Raw genomic sequence first — 19,465 nt, forward strand, 5'->3', positions numbered from 1 at the left:
TTTTAGTAACTTCTCCTTATTTGTTATCCCAAAAGGAAAAATAAGAAAAACAGAGCATGATGATGAAATTGATGAGTCTGAGAGTAGCTTACAAAATTGAATAATATTTATATGAAGGAGGGACCTAGAAAAGGGAAAGGCCTAACTTTTTCCTTTCACTGGGAAAAGGACAGGGACCCACATAAGTAATGCACTTTTTATCAACTTTGCTGAAGTCACCATCTTTGCCTCTGAAACAAAACATTATGCTTATGCTCACACCCACCCCTCAACCCAAACCCATATCCAGTCTTTCTATCTCTTTTCCATCTCACATAGAAAATTTTGGAAAACCTTTGCTAGCTCTCATGCTTAGGGTTTTCAAAAGCTTGTAAAGTTTTATTTTTATTTAATTATTTAGTTAAACAAAAATCAAAAGCTGTGTACCGATCTTGTCCTCCCTCTCATGGACGGTAAATTTTCCTGAATGCTCTCTGTCTGTTAATTTTCTGTTACTACTTTTCAGGCTTTTTTCTAGTTCAAAGCTTTCTGGGTGCTGTAATAAATTTTTTGTTTTTTTGATTTTCTGATGCTATGCTAGAGATGGTGAGGAATAGGTCCTTGAATTACCCTTTTCTTCTTTTTTGATTCTATAAGAATTATGAAGCTAATCTCTGTGATTTGGTCCTTCAATTCTATTTGCTCTACATGGTGCTGAAAACTTGTTTGTCTGTTCAGCAAAAAGCTTATCTCTTTCTCTTTGGGTGATGCAAAGTTGTTAAATTGTTACTTGCTGCTTTTTATCCTTGTCTAAGTCACTGCAAAATTTTATATTTTTTCATCAATTTTAACTTTTTTTAATTCTTTTACAAAAATCGCATCTTGGAAGCTGTTGTTTGAAATCGTGTTATTTTTGTTTTTATGGATCACCCTTTATAATTAAATCGATGAAAATATATTCCTTCTCTCAGTTTTTGGTGTTATCATTTGATATGTTGAAGCTGGAAAATTTTGGAGTTTCCATATTCATTATGTTTTCTATATCAGGAAAAAAAAAAAAAAAAAAAGACAGATTTTTTCTTGTTTTTGTTGTTTTGTTCATTTTCAACTTTTCACATTAGCACTCGGACCAACTCCTAGACAAGAGAAAAATGATCTATAAAATTTTATGCACACGTTGTAGGCTAGAAATTACATGATAACCTCCTCGTTGTTTAGATTGCTTTGTCTACAAAAATTTCCTTGTCTTCTAAAATCTTTTGGCAGCAATAATACTGAATGCCACTTTATGATGTTATTTGAAGGTTGTAGAAAGAAACACTCAGAAGAATTGTGGTCTGTCTAAGAAGCTAGTTTTGGTTCGATTCATATTAGTTTGGCTAGAGGTTTGGAAATTGGATAAGTTTTGATTGCAAGAGGAGAGAAGAGTCATTTGAAACATGGGTTACATGTGCGATTTCTGTGGGGATCAAAGGTCCATGGTGTATTGCCGGTCTGATGCTGCGTGCTTATGTTTATCATGTGACCGAAATGTCCACTCTGCTAATGCGCTGTCTAAGCGTCACTCAAGAACACTTATTTGTGAAAGATGCAATTCACAACCGGCATTAGTAAGATGCACAGAAGAGAGAGTGTCTCTTTGTCAGAATTGTGATTGGATGGGCCATGGCACATCTACCTCAGCTTCAACACACAAGAGGCAAACCCTCAATTGTTACTCTGGCTGCCCTTCAGCTTCCGAACTGTCTTCTATCTGGTCATTCGTTTTAGATTTACCTTCTGTCGGCGAATCTGCTTGCGAGCAGGAAATGGGATTGATGAGCATCGCCGAGAACAGTACTGGAAGTGCTTGGATCCCTCCAGAAAATGGAGCTAGACAAAATGCATCTGGTACAGTTGAAGTCAATGATGTGCGTACCATGGATAAGTCTAGTGTTTTGGGTGGTTCCTCTTCATTGCCTGAAGGTAACTCTGCTTCTCATGCTGTTGGCCAGCTGGGTGGATCTGAAAATGCAACATTGCCCAAGGTATACTATGATTTTCAAAATTATTATGTTCATGGTTTGTAATTGTTACTTATGTTTTTATTTTAAAGGAAATCTCAGATGCCTGGCAGCATGTTAGTTTCGTTAATGTTCAAAGCAAGATAGCTTGCTTTCGAGTGTGTTCTTTTGTTGATTGGTTTCACATTTTATACCCTTTGTGAATATTGATAATAGATTAATGCTAAAATATGATGGCAAGTATATCCATTTTATGACTTATTCCTTGTCCACTGTTTCATATTTCCTAATCATGATTTTATGTTCCTATGAAACATAGGCTAGTAGTAACTACTTGCATTTTATCCTAGAAAGTCAAAGAAGTTATGTTTCGTGCAATACTTCTATGAACATTTTGTCTGTAAATATCTCTTCTCATCCTTTGCCGTCATCTCTTTTCTTTCTCTTGTATTTGACTAATAAGTCCCATTATGGAACTTCATCCTATGATATCCTATTTATTACGGCAATGACCCTGTCATTTTTTACTGCCCAAATTCTACAAATATACCAACTCTACTCCCTTTCCCAAGCAGTGATACCCTTAATATGTGTCTGAGGTCTAGACTTCCTCAGTTCCTTTTTCCATGCCCATTGTTCATACCTTGTGGCTTGTTTTGCTCTCTAAGTGTGATTTATTGGGTCCGTGTCAAGCGGATTGCTGGTCTAGCACAATTTATGCTTTGGCGTTAAATCATCCAACGGTAGCTTTCACACCCTGCATCAATGTGTGCAAACAGATGTCATTGAATCATGGGATTAAGATATACCATAGAGATGTATAGATTTTATGATTTTTTTCTCCAATTATGATTTATCAGCCATTAAACTGTCCCAACTATATCTTGGACTAGGAGTCTATGATTCTTTTCTGGATAAATATTGAGATAAGTATTGTTCCTATGAGATAAATAATGATGTGTTCTCATTTTTTTAATGTGGTAAATATTACTTTGTTAAGCTGTTCTGGATAAACTGTTTTGACTTACAGTCTATTGTTCTGCTCGTATTCAATAGTTGCCTTATCTGTATTGTTCCTATGAGGGACACTTGTTGGCCACTTGATTTCTGGTTCTCTGTGGTCTGGGTCTTCCCTTTTTAAACAGTTTGGCATGACCTCTTCACTGGGTTTTTCAGCTTTGCATTCTCTATTACCAAATCAATCTATCCAATGCCTGCTTACTGTGTATATAACTCAGCTTAACAAAGATGTAGTGCCAACTAATTGGGATTGGCTACAAGAATTTTTTTCCTCTAAATCTATGTGCTTTTGTTTGAAGTTTGATAGTTTCTTCATCAATGACCTTTGCAATTTCATGTTATTAATATGCAGTTATGCTGTCATGGGACTAAAGGTTCTGGACTCTGTGAAAATGATGACCTTTATGATGATTTCAATATGGATGAAATGGATCTGAATCTTGAAAATTATGACGAACTATTTGGTGTATCTCTCAATCACTCTGAAGAGCTTTTCAAGAATGGTGGGATTGATAGCCTGTTTGGGATAAGGGACATGTCTAGGGCTGATTCCAATTGTCAGGATGTGCTTGCTGCTGAGGTAATTTTATCTCCTATTTTCTTTCTTTATGCTGCTTGTATTTTCGTAATCTGTTTTTGTAGTACTGTAGTATATAATGTGGCCCTTCCCTTAGAAAAGTAGGATTTTCACTATTTAAATGTGTGTATGTGTGCCTATACTGGAGATGAAAATGTAGTTCTTTCGTCTGAAGAAAGCCATACCCAGTTGCTCTTCCAATTGATTATGGAACATGCATCTGACCAGCTATCCTATCAACAATGGTTTTGTATTTTCAAGAGGAAATACTGATGTCATGTCAGTTGGCATCGGGAGTTGGAACGTAAGGCTGGGTTTTTTGGCCGACATACCGATTTTACTGACCACCGACCCGATCCAAACCATCGGTTCGGTGTTTGGTTGTGCTCTGTCGGTTTCAGTCGTGCAACCGAACCGCACTGCCACGATCCGGATCGGAAACGGTCTGGATACCACCCCCCTCGAAACACCAAAAACCTGAACTGCACCGCCCAATACCGCAGACCGAACCCGAAAAGTCGGTAACCGACAAACGTTGGTTCGGCGGCGGTCCCCGTTTGTGCCATTCCTCCTCCGTCGGTTCGGTATTCAGTCCCGCCCAATCGGTTCGGTTACCAAACCGATTCCACCCTTATTGGAAAGTGGCATTGACTACGGGAAATTATTTCATCAAACTATTGTTTATTACTTTTAAACATGTCATCCATCATAAAAAAGTGCTCTGGTCACCCGAAGTTTTATCTTTTAAGGCATGTAGCCATGCTAGACAAATTATTTTTTTAATTTCCTACTGTTGTTAGTAATGTCTGAAATTGAGTTTATGAAATGTTCTTGTGATAAAATATAAGTGTTTTTTTTTTTTTTTTTCAGGGATCTTTAGTTGGACTGGCAAATGCATTGCAGCCAGCATGCAGTAACACGGCATCTGCTGATTCTGTAATGAGTACGAAAGCTGAACCAGGTATTTGTTTTACGCCAAGGCAAGCACCTTCAAACCTTTCATTTTCGGGCCTCACTGGAGAGAGTAGTGCTGGAGATTGTCAAGATTGTGGGGCTTCCTCCATGCTTCTCATGGGAGAGCCTCCATGGTGTCCTCCATGCCCTGAGAGTTCCTTGCAATCAGCTAACCGTAGTGATGCTGTTATGCGTTACAAGGAAAAGAAGAAGGCACGCAAGTAAGTTATGGCCAGAAAGTTAAATATGTTACACACACACACACACACTACTACTTGTCTGTGTGCGTGTGATGATTCTTTCATTCATTTATTAAGCCAGCAGCATTGTTTTTCTCGTTTCTTCACCTCTTTGTATTACAACATCCAGGAACAGAGCTATATATTTTTTTCTAATTATTCCCCATTTATACAAGATAGAGGGTATCTTGATTTTTCTTTTTCATCTGTACTTTCCTCTAGCTGAGTGGTTTCATTTTCACATAACTTTTATTTTGTTATAAAAACTTTTGCATGCTGTTTGCCTTTCAAGGATCTATAATCTTCTGTTGTCATTTTGATAGGTTTGAGAAAAGGGTGAGGTATGCTTCCCGCAAAGCAAGGGCTGATGTAAGAAAGCGTGTGAAAGGGCGCTTTATTAAAGCTGGCGATGTTTATGATTATGACCCTTTGAACCAGACCAGAACCAGAAGCTACTGAGTAAAATTTTTAACCATGCTCTATAAAACGAAAGAAACACTTGATGTTTGATTGGAAAGACTGAGTTATTATTACCTAACAATGGATGAAATCAATGCATCTTTTCCTTTGCAGTGACAAGCTGTATATTGTATCACAGGGGCCTTGGTTTCAATCAGGCGAAAAGGGTAGATGCAAAAAACCAGGTTTCTTATGCTTCACCAATAAAGTGAGCAGATTTCTGATTCTACACCACCATAAGCAATTGACGGATCATGACATCATTCCAGACCGTATAGTTTGCCCTTGCCTTTAAGCTATGAGTTTTCATTCGCTTTTATTTTTCTCTGGGCAAAGTTCATCTGCTCAATCATTTTCCAGGGAGGATTCATTTTGGTCTTCCAGCCATAATTCCATAAGTATGCTTGGTGTTGATTACCCCAGTTGTATTTTTGTCTCCTGCTCTGATGACCTCTATAAAGTGGCTGCCATGGCATCATGGCCAGTAGAAAAGCAGCCTGCAATTGTAATTTTTCTCTTTTCTGTTCCATTTGACATGCACAGGATCCTATATGTATGCAGTTGAGAGTGTTATGACCTCAAACAATTGCAGGGTCAGACAATAAACCCGAAGTTGTAAATTTATTCACTTTCTTTTTCTTGGACCTGGGTAGATAGGATTATTACTTATGCAGTTAGGGGAGAATAGTTTGTAGTACTATAGGGTTATCTTTAATTGTTTTCTTTCTTTTTTTGGGTTAGGGGGTGGTGTTATTTGTTTTTGTTGCCATAAATGTAATAGGATTTTAATTGGAATACAGTTCACCTTATAACTGCTGTGTTTAAAGTTTGTCCCTTTGTAGTTGTCTATGAGAAGGGTATAATGATTCATAAAGGTAAGGTATCACTAATTTTGCTCTTTTCTTCTGTTGGTAGGTCCCAATACAATTAAATATCCAGATATTGTTTACTCTTTTAGAAGGGGACTTTTTGTACTTTCTTTAACCATATATAGTCGAAAGAAATACTATCAGGAAGCATGAATCTAAGGCTTAAGCCAAGACGCGAAACAAAAGCATGCCATCTCTGGCAAAAGCAGAGAGTCCTATTTTCAAGTTTACTACGATCTGAAGATCTGTGCTCTACATACCCTTCAAAAAAAAAAAAAAAGATTTGTGCTTTCACCATGTTCCATGGTGACCATACCTATTACCTTCTATAGCATTTAAGGCTTTACTGCCGTATTGCTCTCAATATCAGAGAGCCCAACCCAATTTTTTTTTTTTTTATCAAGAATGGAACTGAATCATTTATTAATAAGAATATAAGATGTAGACTCGATTACAAACAGGTCCACAGACAAATGACTCATGAGCCAACCCTTAAACCAAACGTGATGGTACAACGACTATAAATGTGTAAAGGTGGAATTTTGAGGTCAGCGTAAATCCAACAATGGAAACTGCATAAATTGATTTAACAATTCCTGAAAGCTGCTTGTCAAAATGCGCTACAGGTCAAAGAAACTTTGCACAAAATGAGAGAGAAAGAACGAAAACTAAAAACAGGAGAAGAGAGTAATCATATACATACTTTAGCCACCATATCTTGAAGAACTCACTTATCATAATTAATAAAAATTGAATACAAAATTCCTATGCAGTAGCAACGAGGATAACATTTTAAGTCTACAAAATGTCGGTCTCACAAACAATGAACATATGGCTGTTTGTGCAGTTCCACATCCTTAATCATCATCGGAACCACTATCTTCAGACGCCCTTCCAATGTCATCAGCCACAACTGTATCCTGTTATCCAGATTGCAAGAGTAAATGTCACTGAAAGCAATAAGACTACTAGACTGCACGCATGCTCCCAAAGTTTGTGAGAGAGAGAGAGAGAGAGAGAGAGAGAGAGAAACTTTGACAAGTGTAACACTTTACAAGATGTTATTAAAGATCCTTACTGGCATCTTATCCCAGTCCTTCAGCTTGGGATTTGTTAGCATGTAATTATCTCGTAATGGAGCCCAGGCAGGCCCTTCACCATCATTAGACGTATGAGCCTGCGTGTTAAGTCATTCTCATATGTAAAAACCACAAAAGATAATTAAAAAATATATTGACTCTACACTGCTTGCTAGCTTAGTTTATGTCTACCTTCATAAATTTTATAGATAACTGGATGATAACCGGGTGGTAGGAAGATAACTATATTTTGAAAAAAGGAACTTCAACATGATGTCCCAATTCCTCCATACAAATTTTGGAGCAATGGTGTATGATTGTTCAAATCTTTGAATGTGAAAACCAAGAATGTCGACAGCCATTCCTTCCACTCGTAAGAAACATCAAGATACCAAAAGCTGTGGCAGAATGCAATAAACTGAAAAAGGAATATAAAAGTGGCCAACCTTTGCAGAAGCACTTGACGAGGATGTATTGCGCAACTCTGAAAAGAAGGCTTCTTTCCTCCGCTTTCGTATCACTGGAAACATTTAAACAACAATGACTAGATTAAACGTTGCCACAAGTCAAACATTGCCACTGACAACAAAAAAACATGTATTCTATAAGTTTCACGCAAAAAATATTGGACTGATCAAAATGTCCCAACAACGGGACCACAATGCATGGCTTTTGTAAATGTTAAATATACAATAATGATGATAAGCTAGATTTTGTAATCCGAGTTTCAATAATTTCCCCCAAAAAAATCCTGAGCAATGATCATTATGTAGGTATCAATGACATGGCATTGCAATTCTTATCTTAGGTGAGGTGAGTTAGAGAGCAGCAAAAGATGGATATGATTACTGAGGTGAGTAGTATAGTTCAACAATTGTTTTTTGGCGAACTTCCATACACATTTGAGCTTACAAGTAAAAACTTAGACTGACAACAGAACTTGCAAGGATATGGATTCTTTGAGAGGTTGAGTACAAATGGTAACTATGTAGTATAAGTCAAACCACGGTTTTAGAGGAAACCAAACTATGAGAAAACATAGAACATCTCAGGAAAAATAACAAAGTTGACAATCTTACATGTCCAATGAGATGCGAACATGTGTGTGTGTGTGTGTGTGTGTGTGTGTGAGAGAGAGAGAGAGAGAGAGAGAGAGAGAGAGAGAGAGAGAGAGAGAGAGAGAGAGAGAGGGCTGAGAGAGATTTATATAGATAGAATGATAAGTATGCTTCCAATTTCAATATAAAGAGTAAAACCAACACATTACTTCCAATTTCAGTTTAAGAGTTTAAAAGCAACACAAGCTCATAATTCATATCTGAAACTTAACCATGTAAATTGGCAAGAAGAATGAGGAGTCTCAAACTGAAGCTGCAGTACATAAAAGAATACCTTTTGCATCTTTAAACTTGGAAGGATTCAGTCCTTTCTGAGCATTTTGTGCCTTGTTGACCTGCATTAGATACCAATAGGAGCTCATGATTAAATGTGACACAACAGAAAAGAACCTCTGGAAACAAGAAAAAAATAAAGAATAAAGTTTGACATCAACAAACACGATTAGGTTCTCATAAAGAAACTTACAGCATTGAACAACTTGACCACTGAAAATCCAGCATTGCACATGGTAAATGAAAACAAAGTCAGTATGAGAAAGAATTTGATGAAGCCCACAAGACAAAATAACACTTTATCACATATATCTCAACCAAGGGGAAACAAATGGGGCACCTCCTTTCGTAGCAACACCAATTAGAAACTTTTCATGCGCGTCCAAATAGTTGGCAGGTTTCACATGCCCCTTTTCTATCACCTATCAAATTGAAAGGCACCAAACAAATATGCCGTAAACCTTTAAGCACATAGTACATAGTTGGACACACATATTTGATATATCTCAAAACTAAAACACATTAAATGCATACAACATTGAACTATGAATTACCAATTGCTTTTCCCTCTTCGCCTCACCCTTGACCTTGCGCTCAGCCTCCTCTTCAGCAAGCTTTTCCGCAACAAGATTCTTGTGTGCCGATAACACCGGTCCCTGCAAAGCAATCAAACTTTTAACACAAAGTCCCAACTAAACAATTACACATGAGAGTTCAACTCTAACGACTATTTCTCACCAAAACATCATCAGGGACACTCTTCTTGATTATACTCCTGAATGCCGACCTAAAGGCATTGCAACCCTCCGTAAATCTCGTGATTCCAGGCTGAATCACACCGCCCTCCTCGTCCTCCGAGAACTCATTATCCACATGCCGCATACTGTGACCACCACCGCCTTCGGCTACTGCTTCTTCGCCGGAAGAAGACCCACCACCCAGTTCCTCCTCCTCATTGTTATTACCCAAAGCTCCTTCCTTTTCGGGTTCGGACTCGTCATCCGAATTGTACTCTCGGGCTCGTTTCCGAAACAGTTTCTTCATTTTCTTGTCAATCTTCTTGGGCTTCATGCCTCTATTGCCTTCAGCTGACTGTGACATCATCTTTGCTTTCTTATTAGACTTGGATCCCTTCTTCTTCCCCACTCTCCTCCTCTTTGGGTCTTTTGCTGCTTCAGGCAAATGGGTTTCTTCGGCCATGGCTGCTTGTTGTGCTCCCAAACCAGATTAAGGTCTGATTTTTTCACCGATAAAGAAGGAATAATTGGGAATTTGGTTGCTTATGAGAATTAATTTCAGGGTCGAAAGAGAGAATTAGGGCAAGGATTGAAAACGGGGAGCTAGGGTTTTAGCTGCTGGGTTGGGGCTGCCAGAGCCTCTGCTTTGCTAGGTTTGCAAGGTTTACCAAAACCCTTTTTCTGGTTTTTTTTTTTTTTTTTTTGACATTTTTATATTTTTTATCCCAAAAACAAAGGCTTAATTGTGTTTTTACCACTTAAAATTTTAGTTGATTCTACTTTACCACTTAAATATTTATTTGTCCCATTTTATTACCTATAATTATTCTTCGTATCTCATTTTATCTTTTTCCTCAACAATCAAACTGTCAAAAAAGCTGACGTAATAGGGGTATTCATGTCATTTTGTCCACTTGGACAAAAAATTAATTAAAAATCTTTACTTTACAAATATTAAATTTAATTAAAAACTAAAATAATTAAAACAAAAATACCCAAATGCAGCCCCCCTCACTCGAGCCCTGCCCCACCCCACTCCGGCTAGCTTTAACACGCCGCCAGCCCCTTTCATCGCCAGAGACCCTTCTCCCTCTCTTTCTCACTTCCTCTCTCCGCTCTCCTCTCTCATCTCTCTTCCCCTCTTTCTCTCTCCCTCTCATCCCTTTCCTCTTGTAATTAATCAAAGACTTTCATCAGAGACATTTATAATAGAAAAATGAGATTGAATTTCTCAAATGAAAGATGCAGAGCTAACATGGATTGAAAATTAAAAGTCGATAAACCCTCGCTCTACATAACGAAGACCACTGCGACAACCCTAACCGCCACAGAACCGGCGACAGTGAACCTAGTCAAAACGGCACCGTCATTGGCCGATGCAGAGCATCCGATGGCGGTGCAGAGAGCGAAGAGGGAGAAGTGGCCGGAGAGATTGAGGAAGATGAATAACGGAGGAGTAGGTGGTGAGTTGACAACAGGTGCTGTTGAAGGAGCATCTGTCGGTAGAGTGCTCAGTGGAGAAGGCGCGGGAGATTTAGCCGTCGATGGTGACGATGTCGGAGATTGTGCTCTTGTTGAGGTCACCAAGGGTGCAACCATTTTTGGGGAAGTCGTCGGCGACTGTGGGTGGGGGACGGGGAATGAGGAAGGAGATGGTGGTGGTGGTGGTGGTGGTTTGGGGTGGGGGTGGGGGTAGGGGAGGGGGTGCTCGGAGGAAGAAGATGAGTTTTTTTGTTTTTTAATTGATTTAAAGTTTTAGCTTTTTTTTGTTTTTTTGCCAAAAACAGTTTTAGCATTTTTTATTAATTGTTTTGTACACATGGCAACTTACGTATGCAAAAAATAGGCTCATAATAGCCATGAAGGTGCCACATCACCAATCATTTTAAAATATGAGAATTTTTTATTTTTTTTTGTTCAAGTGGACAAAATGACATGAATGCCCCTGTCACGTCAGCTTTTTTGACAGTTTGATTGACGAAATATACGGAAAAAGGTAAAATGAGACACAAAGAATAGTTGTAGGTGGTAAAATGTGACAAATAAATATTTGGATGGTAAAGTGAGAATCAACTAAAACTTTAAGTGGTAAAAACACAATTAAGCCAGAGAAAATAATAATTATGCAGGTCTCTCAAGTTTGGAATTATATTACATCAGACAACCAGAGATTCATATATTACACTGTCGCCCCCTATTTTAATGACAGTTATCTCAAATTAATGGTCAAAGGTAAATAGTAAATATTATCATTATAATATTGAAAACTAAATGCAATAAATACAACAATTAGAATTTTCCTTTTCTTGCAAACCAAAAAAGAATTGGGTGCTTTAATTAAAAACCCAAAATAAGAAAGAAATTTAATTCAAATCTCAGCTACCTAAAAATTAAGTTGCAACTCAAACTGTCAACCGAGCGCTCGGTAGACTTGGTGGGAATTGTCAATTAATGCTCGGCGATTGCATATGCAACCCGCATCTGCAACCTAATCTGCATTTACAATCTAAAATCTGCATCTACAACCTAAAACATGTCATCTGCAATCTAAAAAGATGCATCTACAACCTAAAAATATGTAGATGCATATGCATTTGCATTTTCATCTACATACACTGAGCGTTCAGCATGCTGAGCCCTCGATACCTTGTCGAGCGCTAGATAGTATATTTTTCCAGCTCCCACGCGCGTACACAGACAGATTGGACTGAAACTTAATTTTTTATTTGGCTTAGTTTCCATTTAAAAATATTTCAAAAACTTGGTTTATAAGTAATTTATTAAAAAAAATTATCCTGTATAGTTGGTTTCAGAGAAAAAAACATTACTAAAAAATGATTATTATTTATGACAAAAAAGAGAGACTATTATCCAAAAAACAAAAGCTAACCTAAATTCTTTGAATATGTAAAGGTAAGGGGTGGGCATGGTTTGGTTTGATCATCAAATGGGAAATCAAACCAATAAAATTGACCGGTTTAGTTTGACAGTTTGGCCAAATAAAAATAAAGTAAAATACATTAGGAATTTGGAATTAGGGTTTGGCCAAATAAAAAAAAAATATCTGAATTAGGAATTGGTCAAACTAAAAAAGACATTAGGATTAGAGTATTAACAATTTAAGTTTATAACTTTATATAACTACTAACTAGCTAGTTTATGTAACTACTAACTACATTAACTAGTTTATATAACTACTAACTAGTTAATGTATACATAATTATATATATAAACAATGATAGGTACATTAGTTAAATTATTATACAATGATAGGTGTGTTTAAAGAAAAAATGGAAACTAAATTATTAAAAGATTCAATTCAACCATTCGTGTGTTTTAACTTTTAACAAACAATTAAACAAAAATTATTAGTTAAATATAAGATTATTCATTAAATTTATAAAAATTTTTTATCAAACCATTTATGTGTAATAAAAATATTTAAATTAATTAATAAATTGCATATATTCGGTCTGGTCCGATCTAGGTGGTTTGTGAAAAACTTGAACCGAAACTAAACCGGTTCGGTCCGATTTTTTCAAAATTTTGACTTTTTGTTGACCGGTTTCAAACCAAACCATTTTTTCCGGTTTGACCAATTTTTGTCCACCCCTATGTAAAGGTAGCCATAGGGGTGGAATTGATTCAGTAATCGAACCGATTGGTAGTTTCCGACCACCGAACTGACTTTGGCAAAATGAGGCAAAAATGAACCATCGCCGAACTGACTACTGTCGGTTACCACCAGTTTTGGGTTCGGTTGCTTCCGATCGATGATAATGGCGGCATAGTTTGGTTATTTGGGCTTCCGATCAATGATAGCGGCAACTCTTTCTGACGCCGATAGTGGGGGCACGGTTCGGTTATTATGCTGAAACCGATATTGCACAAACAACTATTGAACGGATCGGTTTGGATCAAGTCAGTAGTCGGTATTTTTCGGTTGGTCGGCAAAAAAACCCAGCCTTAGGTAGCCATACGGCCCATACATAGTTGGCTTCACTAGCCTCACACAAATGCATCACGATTTCATTGAGTAACTAATATTGATAATAACACATCAATATATACAATCACATGGTACGATTTACAAACAAAATCTTTTTCCCTTGTTTGGATATTGGTTTGGTGGTGAAACTGAGACACCCAGAATCTCCAGCTTGCACAACTTTATCCATAATATGGAGACAAATTAATGGGTGAGAATATGTACTAAAATTTGTGGTTGATGCATGTCGGATCTGTAATAAGTGTTTGGGCCTGTCAGTCTGTAATTTGTATATTTCCTGCAGGTTATATTATCAACTGTGCATGTGCAGGTCCATGTCCATTTGTGTGCACCAGCTAACACCCATTATTACAGTCACCAACAATGTTGTCACTGTCTAGCTATGTCCATGTCCATTTATTTAAACTTTTGCCATGTTAACATACACTGATACACCAACATTAAAATCTTTAATAATGCAATTGTGTTAGCATTTACAATCTTATTTCTAGAAAGATCGATATAATGAGTAAGGAGTTCTAAATATAGCATATTAAATTCACTATGTAACTTAATATGTATAAACTATTCATTTCAATTCACTCCATAATAAAGATTTATGATTCAAATCGTTCACGATTTTGATTACAAGACCATATTGTAGGATGAGTTTAAGAAATAATTTGTATCGTATAGTTATATAGTGATTTGTGTTTGAACATTTCTCTTCCGACAATAACATATTTCTCATCTTTAAAAAAAAAGCACAATATGTTTGAGAAATGCTACAAATTTTATCGTGCCTGTACCGGTACTATACTTGTCTCGTGTTATGCTCATGATACATATGTTGTGTTTGGTTGGCTAAAACCTTCATCTCAACCCAACTCATTTGCTATTGTCGTGCTTGTACGTACGTACTAGCTTGACTTGTTTTATACTTGTGTTGTGCCATTTTTAATCATGTCGTGTATATGCTTGTGTAAGCATGCTCGTGCCCGTGCTCATGTTGTTTTCTCTGTAAATATGGGTCAGCTCACACCCAAACACATGCCAAAATTAACCAAGGAGGCTAGAAGATGATAAAGAGGATTACACACAATCCAAACTCTTTCAAACCAAACAAAGGGGATTCAATTTTTTCCAAAAGATTTGCATAAGTTTCGGACTTTCGTTTGCATCATCCAGATAAGCTGATAAGGTTTGTCACCTACGCTACTCTCTTAAAGTTCGTTTAGCAAGTGATCACATAGTTTTGGTCTTTCATTGCGTACATATACAAACCACTCCATCATAGTGCATGTATACCAACCAAGGATATTTTGTCATTCTTATGGGATCAGCTCAGATTCCATGAACGGGCAGCAAGCAACTCTAAAATATACAAAATGTGACTGCATATAAGACATTTTGTCCCTCTTTTTATTGATCAACTTGGGAAATAAATAAAAAAGAATCTATGACATGTGAAAGTTCTTTTCTTTTTTTTTTGGCCAAACATGTGAAAGTTCAAGTGTTCAAGAAAAAGGTTAAAAGAAGGTTCACCATCATCCTCATCCAAGCCCATGGGCCATGGGTGTACATAACATTAATCATCTCTGTTTCATTAACCATACACATGTCACGTTTTTGAACGCAGCTCATTTGCCACCTGGAGAATGGTGCTGATGATTGGGGTGCTCCTTTGGCCCACTACCATGTCAGTTTATGAGTGCTCCGGAGGAAAAAGGACACGTAGGCTAGAACTAGCTTCCAATAAGAGGGTGGGCCCATAAAATGTACAAAGGGAACACATTGGCATGGCGACAAGTGGTGAAAACTGTGACATGTAATCAAAGAATTAATGACACATGTCGCTGTAGAGTGAGGTATGATTCTTATGAACAAGGGGGGATGTTTTCTCTTTGAATAATGATATATATACCATATTTTTATACCATATTTTTGTACCATCTTACGTGTCATTATTTTACTGGACAATATTTTTCTTTTTCTTTTTGGATTTTGGTTTTTATTTTTTAGTATCCAATGTATGAATGCCATGTAAGTTGCCACATAAGGTGATATAAAATTATGGTATAAAAATGTGGGATGTCTAGCACTACTGTTTCTCTTTTCACCATGACAAAATGGTCCAAAACCCACACTTCTATATAAAATGTGTATATATTTAAGTATCTATGTCTCCTCCTTTTATAATCACATAATCAAAGATAAATATATAAAATATTAATATATGCATATGTGATAAGTAAGTTTTTGTTTTACTTTTTATGCATCATATCAAAATAATGCTATTATCTAACTATTGTGTTGACAAATAAATATTAATTTATAACTGAAAACAACATAATACCTAAAATATTTCAGATATAATCACTTAAAAAATCCTTTTTGAATGACTATGCTATCTCTATCAAATTATATTGGAGTGGTATGAGTGATTTCGGATCATGTGTGAGATGGGTGCACTCTCTTTATTTTCTTTTTAATTATTCTAAACATTTTTATAGATAGTTATTTGTAAACACTATAATAAAATTTCAGTGTATCACAAATTTTGCAAACATATTATAAATTTTCCATTATACCATGTTGTATTTTAAAACTGTCATACTACATATTAAAAAGATATGTAAGGGAGGGAATTCGAACTTCCAACAAATTGAAGAGATATAATATACTAGGTAAGTAATTGTCTACAGAGATATGCAAGACAAATAAAATTGACATTACTGTTAATATACGAAAATGGAATAGAAGGTTAAAGACTTCAAGCCTTAAAAAGACTAAACAGAAGGTGCTTATATAAAGTTCCATATATTGGACCAAAAAAAAAAAAAAACATTTCTAAATAAATAAATAAAGATATAAAGTAACCATGGTTAAGTAAAAAATAGAGTCCGCAAATGGCGAAAGTCTAACCATGGATAGGAATTAGGAAGTATGGGTTAGTTGCCGATTATCGTAGGTGTGGATGCTCTGCTATATATATATATAGAGGAAATGCAGAGCAGCCATTGTCAAACAAAACTATATATATTTTTATGCGTGTGTGTGACTGCTGCCTAAATCCCAAGAATCCCTTCCTCTCGGTGATACTCTGTTTCTGTCTGGAATCAAAGCTTGAGCTCCCCAAAATCTTCACTTTGTGTAAGTCCATTGAAGTCTCTTTCTCAGCCACAGTTCAAGCTCTGGACTTTATTTTCTGTTTCTTTGTTCATTTTTCTTATCTGGGTCCTTTTGAAAAGTTTTCCTTTTTGCTGTTAGCAATCAAAGAAAAGTTTTTTTTTTTTTTTTTAATGTTTTTTTGATGAAGAATGCTAGATCTTAAGTCACCTTCTGATACATTTTGTTGAGGATGTTCTGGGCTCAGGAAATTGGGTTGTGTATTGAGATCATGTTGTTTGAACATTTCTTTGTACATGTTGCTTTTTCTCTCTTTTATTGATCTTCTATTTTGACCCTGTTGGGCTCCATCAAGGTCACAGTTTTGCTAGATCTTGATGATGAAAGAAGTTTTTTTCAATGGTCTTCTCCCTCGGTCCCTCTCATCAATTTTGGCATTGGTTTTTGGTCCCTCTCAAACCTCTAATGTTTTCAGTCTGTTTCGCTGATATGATTGTCCACAGTTATAATTTGGGTTTTTGGGTTTTCTGCAGATCGGTTTTGTAATTCTCTTTAACAGAATATATTTCCCACTCCTTGCATATTCATGATCTCCACATCTATAGTTTCTTTTTAAAGATTGTTTTCACTTTTATCATATATTATTTGTGTTTGATAGGAATTATATGATACTTATCAGTGGAAGTTTATGCTTTATGCTTAATCTGTTTATTGGCAATTTCATAATTTATTCTTTATATAAAGTTCTAATCTTTCCCTTTAATGCATTGCAGGTTGGATATCAAGAAGATATTGGTGAGTTTCATCTTTATGTGACTCAACTCCGACTCATCAAATTGATATAATAATTGGTCTCCCCTTCTGTGTCTCTGCCAGTTCATTTTGGTTTCACTGTCCCTAAACAATCTTTGACTTATTTTAGCCGAGTTTGGACCTTCCAGCTTCCATAATACATTTATCTTTATAAACCAGAGTCCTTACAACTTCTGTTTTGATTAAATGGGCCTCTCAAATCTCCCAGCTCCATCAGAAGGAGTTCTATGTGTGCTCTTAGTAAACACAGCCCTATCAATCTCCATTGTCAAAGGCATAGTTCGATCAATCCTGCACGTAGTTGGTATCCGTCTCTCCTCATCTTCATCGTCCTCATCATCTTCAACCCCATCAGAAGACTTGACTGAAAACCCCTCAGAATCATTTGAGTTCCAACTTTGCCCCTCTGGTAGTTACATTGAGGAGTTCAGGAACTGTATCCCAGCAATTCGGTTTGACTCTGTGTGTGGCTTCAAGCAGCTGGAACACGACTGCTCGGTTTGCCTGACTCAGTTTGAACCTGAATCAGAGATAAACCACTTGTCTTGTGGCCATCTTTTTCACAAAGCATGCTTGGAGAAGTGGTTGACCTACTGGAACATTACATGCCCTCTTTGCAGGACTCCTTTGATGCCTGGGGAGGAGGCATCCTGCTTTTGGTGAGCAAATTTACAAGCATGCAAGTCAAGGATGTTTCGTGTACAGCGTTAGTGTACAGGTATTTACAAAGAATGTATCGGCTGGCCATAGTGTTTGTTATACTTATGTAATGTGCGAGTTAAACTGTGATAATATGTTGATGGGTCTCAGTGAGACCGAAAGTTTTACTATAGTACATATTATGAAGCTACTGATGTTTACACATACCTACTTTCAGCTTTGAGTTTATTGAATCTTTCAGTTTTACTTGTGGAATATCAATTTTACGCAGCCATATGTTGCAGAATCATGCTTAAGCTAGCTTCAATTGATGAATTTCATATAAAATGTAATGTAATGAAACCGTGTGATTGATGATCCCATCACTAATTTAACAGCAATCTGTGCTAGTGCCATAGTTCTAGCTGCAATATTGATGTTGGATCCTTGATCAAGTCTTTTCTTATATTTGGGAAACAAAATGAAAGTTTTGAACCCACTATAGCATTTTCAGTTTGTTCAAGTAGTATATAGGGTGGAGTTTGCTTTCATTATGAAGGTGGTCTAAAACTCTGAATGAAGGTTCATTGTTTTGGCTGTCCTTCAAACTGTGTTTTATGTGAAGAATGGCAAAAAGGGCAAGAAATTGGAGCAGCAAATGAGAATGACTACAAGACAACATAGAGGAGGTGTAGATGAGGATTGATCAAAAGATAGAGGACCGCTAGAAATGACGTTAGGGTGGTCGCTTTTTACTTGTACGTTTGTAATGCGTTTCTCTTGTGCTCTTCTGAGCCAAAAAAAAAGAAAGGAAAGAAAAGAACAGGGGAGTGATGCAGTCGTTTTCTTCCTGCAGGCACGTTCCATGCAGGGAATTCTATCATAATGCCAAAAGACATTATGTGTGACGGAAGCTGCCAGAGTGAGAAGGATCAACACTCAACAGGAATAGTGTGGAATTGGTGAACCTATCCAACTCTAATCCAATTTTAGCTAGTATGGGAAGATTAAAGTAGAATGGTTGGAGCTTTGGGTTGAGAAAATTGCCAACACCTAATCAAATTTGGATTGGAGGTTTGACGATTCGAGTTCAACCCGAATCCGTCTTTAAAAAAAAAAATGAAACTTAGGTTATATAATACTATTGTTAAATCTACAAGTTAGCACACATGAATTGAGCATGCGAGTTGAATTTGGAGGTTGAGTTTACGGATTAAGCTCGTTTCGATCAGTTCAGGCACGTTAAGTTCAAAAGAATTGTTTACAGATTAGGTTTGGTATCCAAATTAAGAATTTTGGGTTGAGTTCACTCGACCCTCGAACTTAACCTGCTCAAGTTGCACCCCTAATTAGTAATTAGTTAATTACACCATACTAATTGACACAAGAATCAGTTATAGTTCCAAATTCTGCCAATAATGGAGAACATTAACTCTTAGTCAATCAAGGAAGAACATAGTGATTGTTAGGCTTGGGACAAAGACTTCAAAGAAGTGATTATGAGTCTCCAAGGGCAATTGCAAACCAAAACAAGAGGCATCATTAGGCATGGGCCACATGGCCTCTTCCAGTTTTGATCATTCATATAT

At 36.7% G+C, this 19,465-nt stretch overlaps 3 protein-coding genes across 4 annotated transcripts; 2 read left to right on the forward strand and 1 right to left on the reverse strand.

Annotated features, from left to right (window-relative positions):
- Positions 1-253: 253 nt before the first annotated feature.
- On the forward strand, positions 254-6,129 carry COL9 (CONSTANS-like 9). 2 transcript variants are annotated; one of them, XM_086241170.1, is made up of 6 exons: positions 254-452; positions 1,284-2,006; positions 3,355-3,582; positions 4,450-4,754; positions 5,096-5,231; positions 5,371-6,129. In XM_086241170.1, exons 2-5 carry the CDS (start codon positions 1,419-1,421, stop codon positions 5,229-5,231), a joined length of 1,257 nt encoding a protein of 418 aa, XP_086097296.1. In that variant the 5' UTR covers positions 254-452; positions 1,284-1,418; the 3' UTR covers positions 5,371-6,129. The 2 variants fall into 2 exon arrangements, with proteins under 2 accessions (XP_086097296.1, XP_086097295.1); XM_086241169.1 differs by having other exon boundaries at positions 255-452; positions 5,346-6,129.
- A 687-nt stretch (positions 6,130-6,816) lies between these two features.
- Positions 6,817-9,975, reverse strand: LOC147287943 (Rrp15p protein). The gene is made up of 8 exons (XM_086241534.1): positions 9,309-9,975; positions 9,125-9,226; positions 8,911-8,992; positions 8,764-8,783; positions 8,572-8,632; positions 7,626-7,699; positions 7,179-7,277; positions 6,817-7,020 (listed from the first exon to the last, which is right to left on the reverse strand). Exons 1-8 carry the CDS (start codon positions 9,768-9,770, stop codon positions 6,958-6,960), a joined length of 963 nt encoding a protein of 320 aa, XP_086097660.1. The 5' UTR covers positions 9,771-9,975; the 3' UTR covers positions 6,817-6,957.
- A 6,314-nt stretch (positions 9,976-16,289) lies between these two features.
- XERICO (RING/U-box superfamily protein) lies at positions 16,290-18,083 on the forward strand. Its single transcript, XM_086241474.1, has 2 exons — positions 16,290-16,448; positions 17,198-18,083. The coding sequence occupies exon 2, from the start codon at positions 17,424-17,426 to the stop codon at positions 17,898-17,900; it is 477 nt and encodes a 158-aa protein (XP_086097600.1). The 5' UTR covers positions 16,290-16,448; positions 17,198-17,423; the 3' UTR covers positions 17,901-18,083.
- The last annotated feature ends 1,382 nt before the right edge of the window (positions 18,084-19,465 follow it).

The sequence above is a fragment of the Dryas octopetala genome, chromosome 4 (assembly GCF_963921425.1).
Source record: "Dryas octopetala chromosome 4, drDryOcto1.1, whole genome shotgun sequence".
Classification (NCBI taxonomy): Eukaryota; Viridiplantae; Streptophyta; class Magnoliopsida; order Rosales; family Rosaceae; genus Dryas; species Dryas octopetala.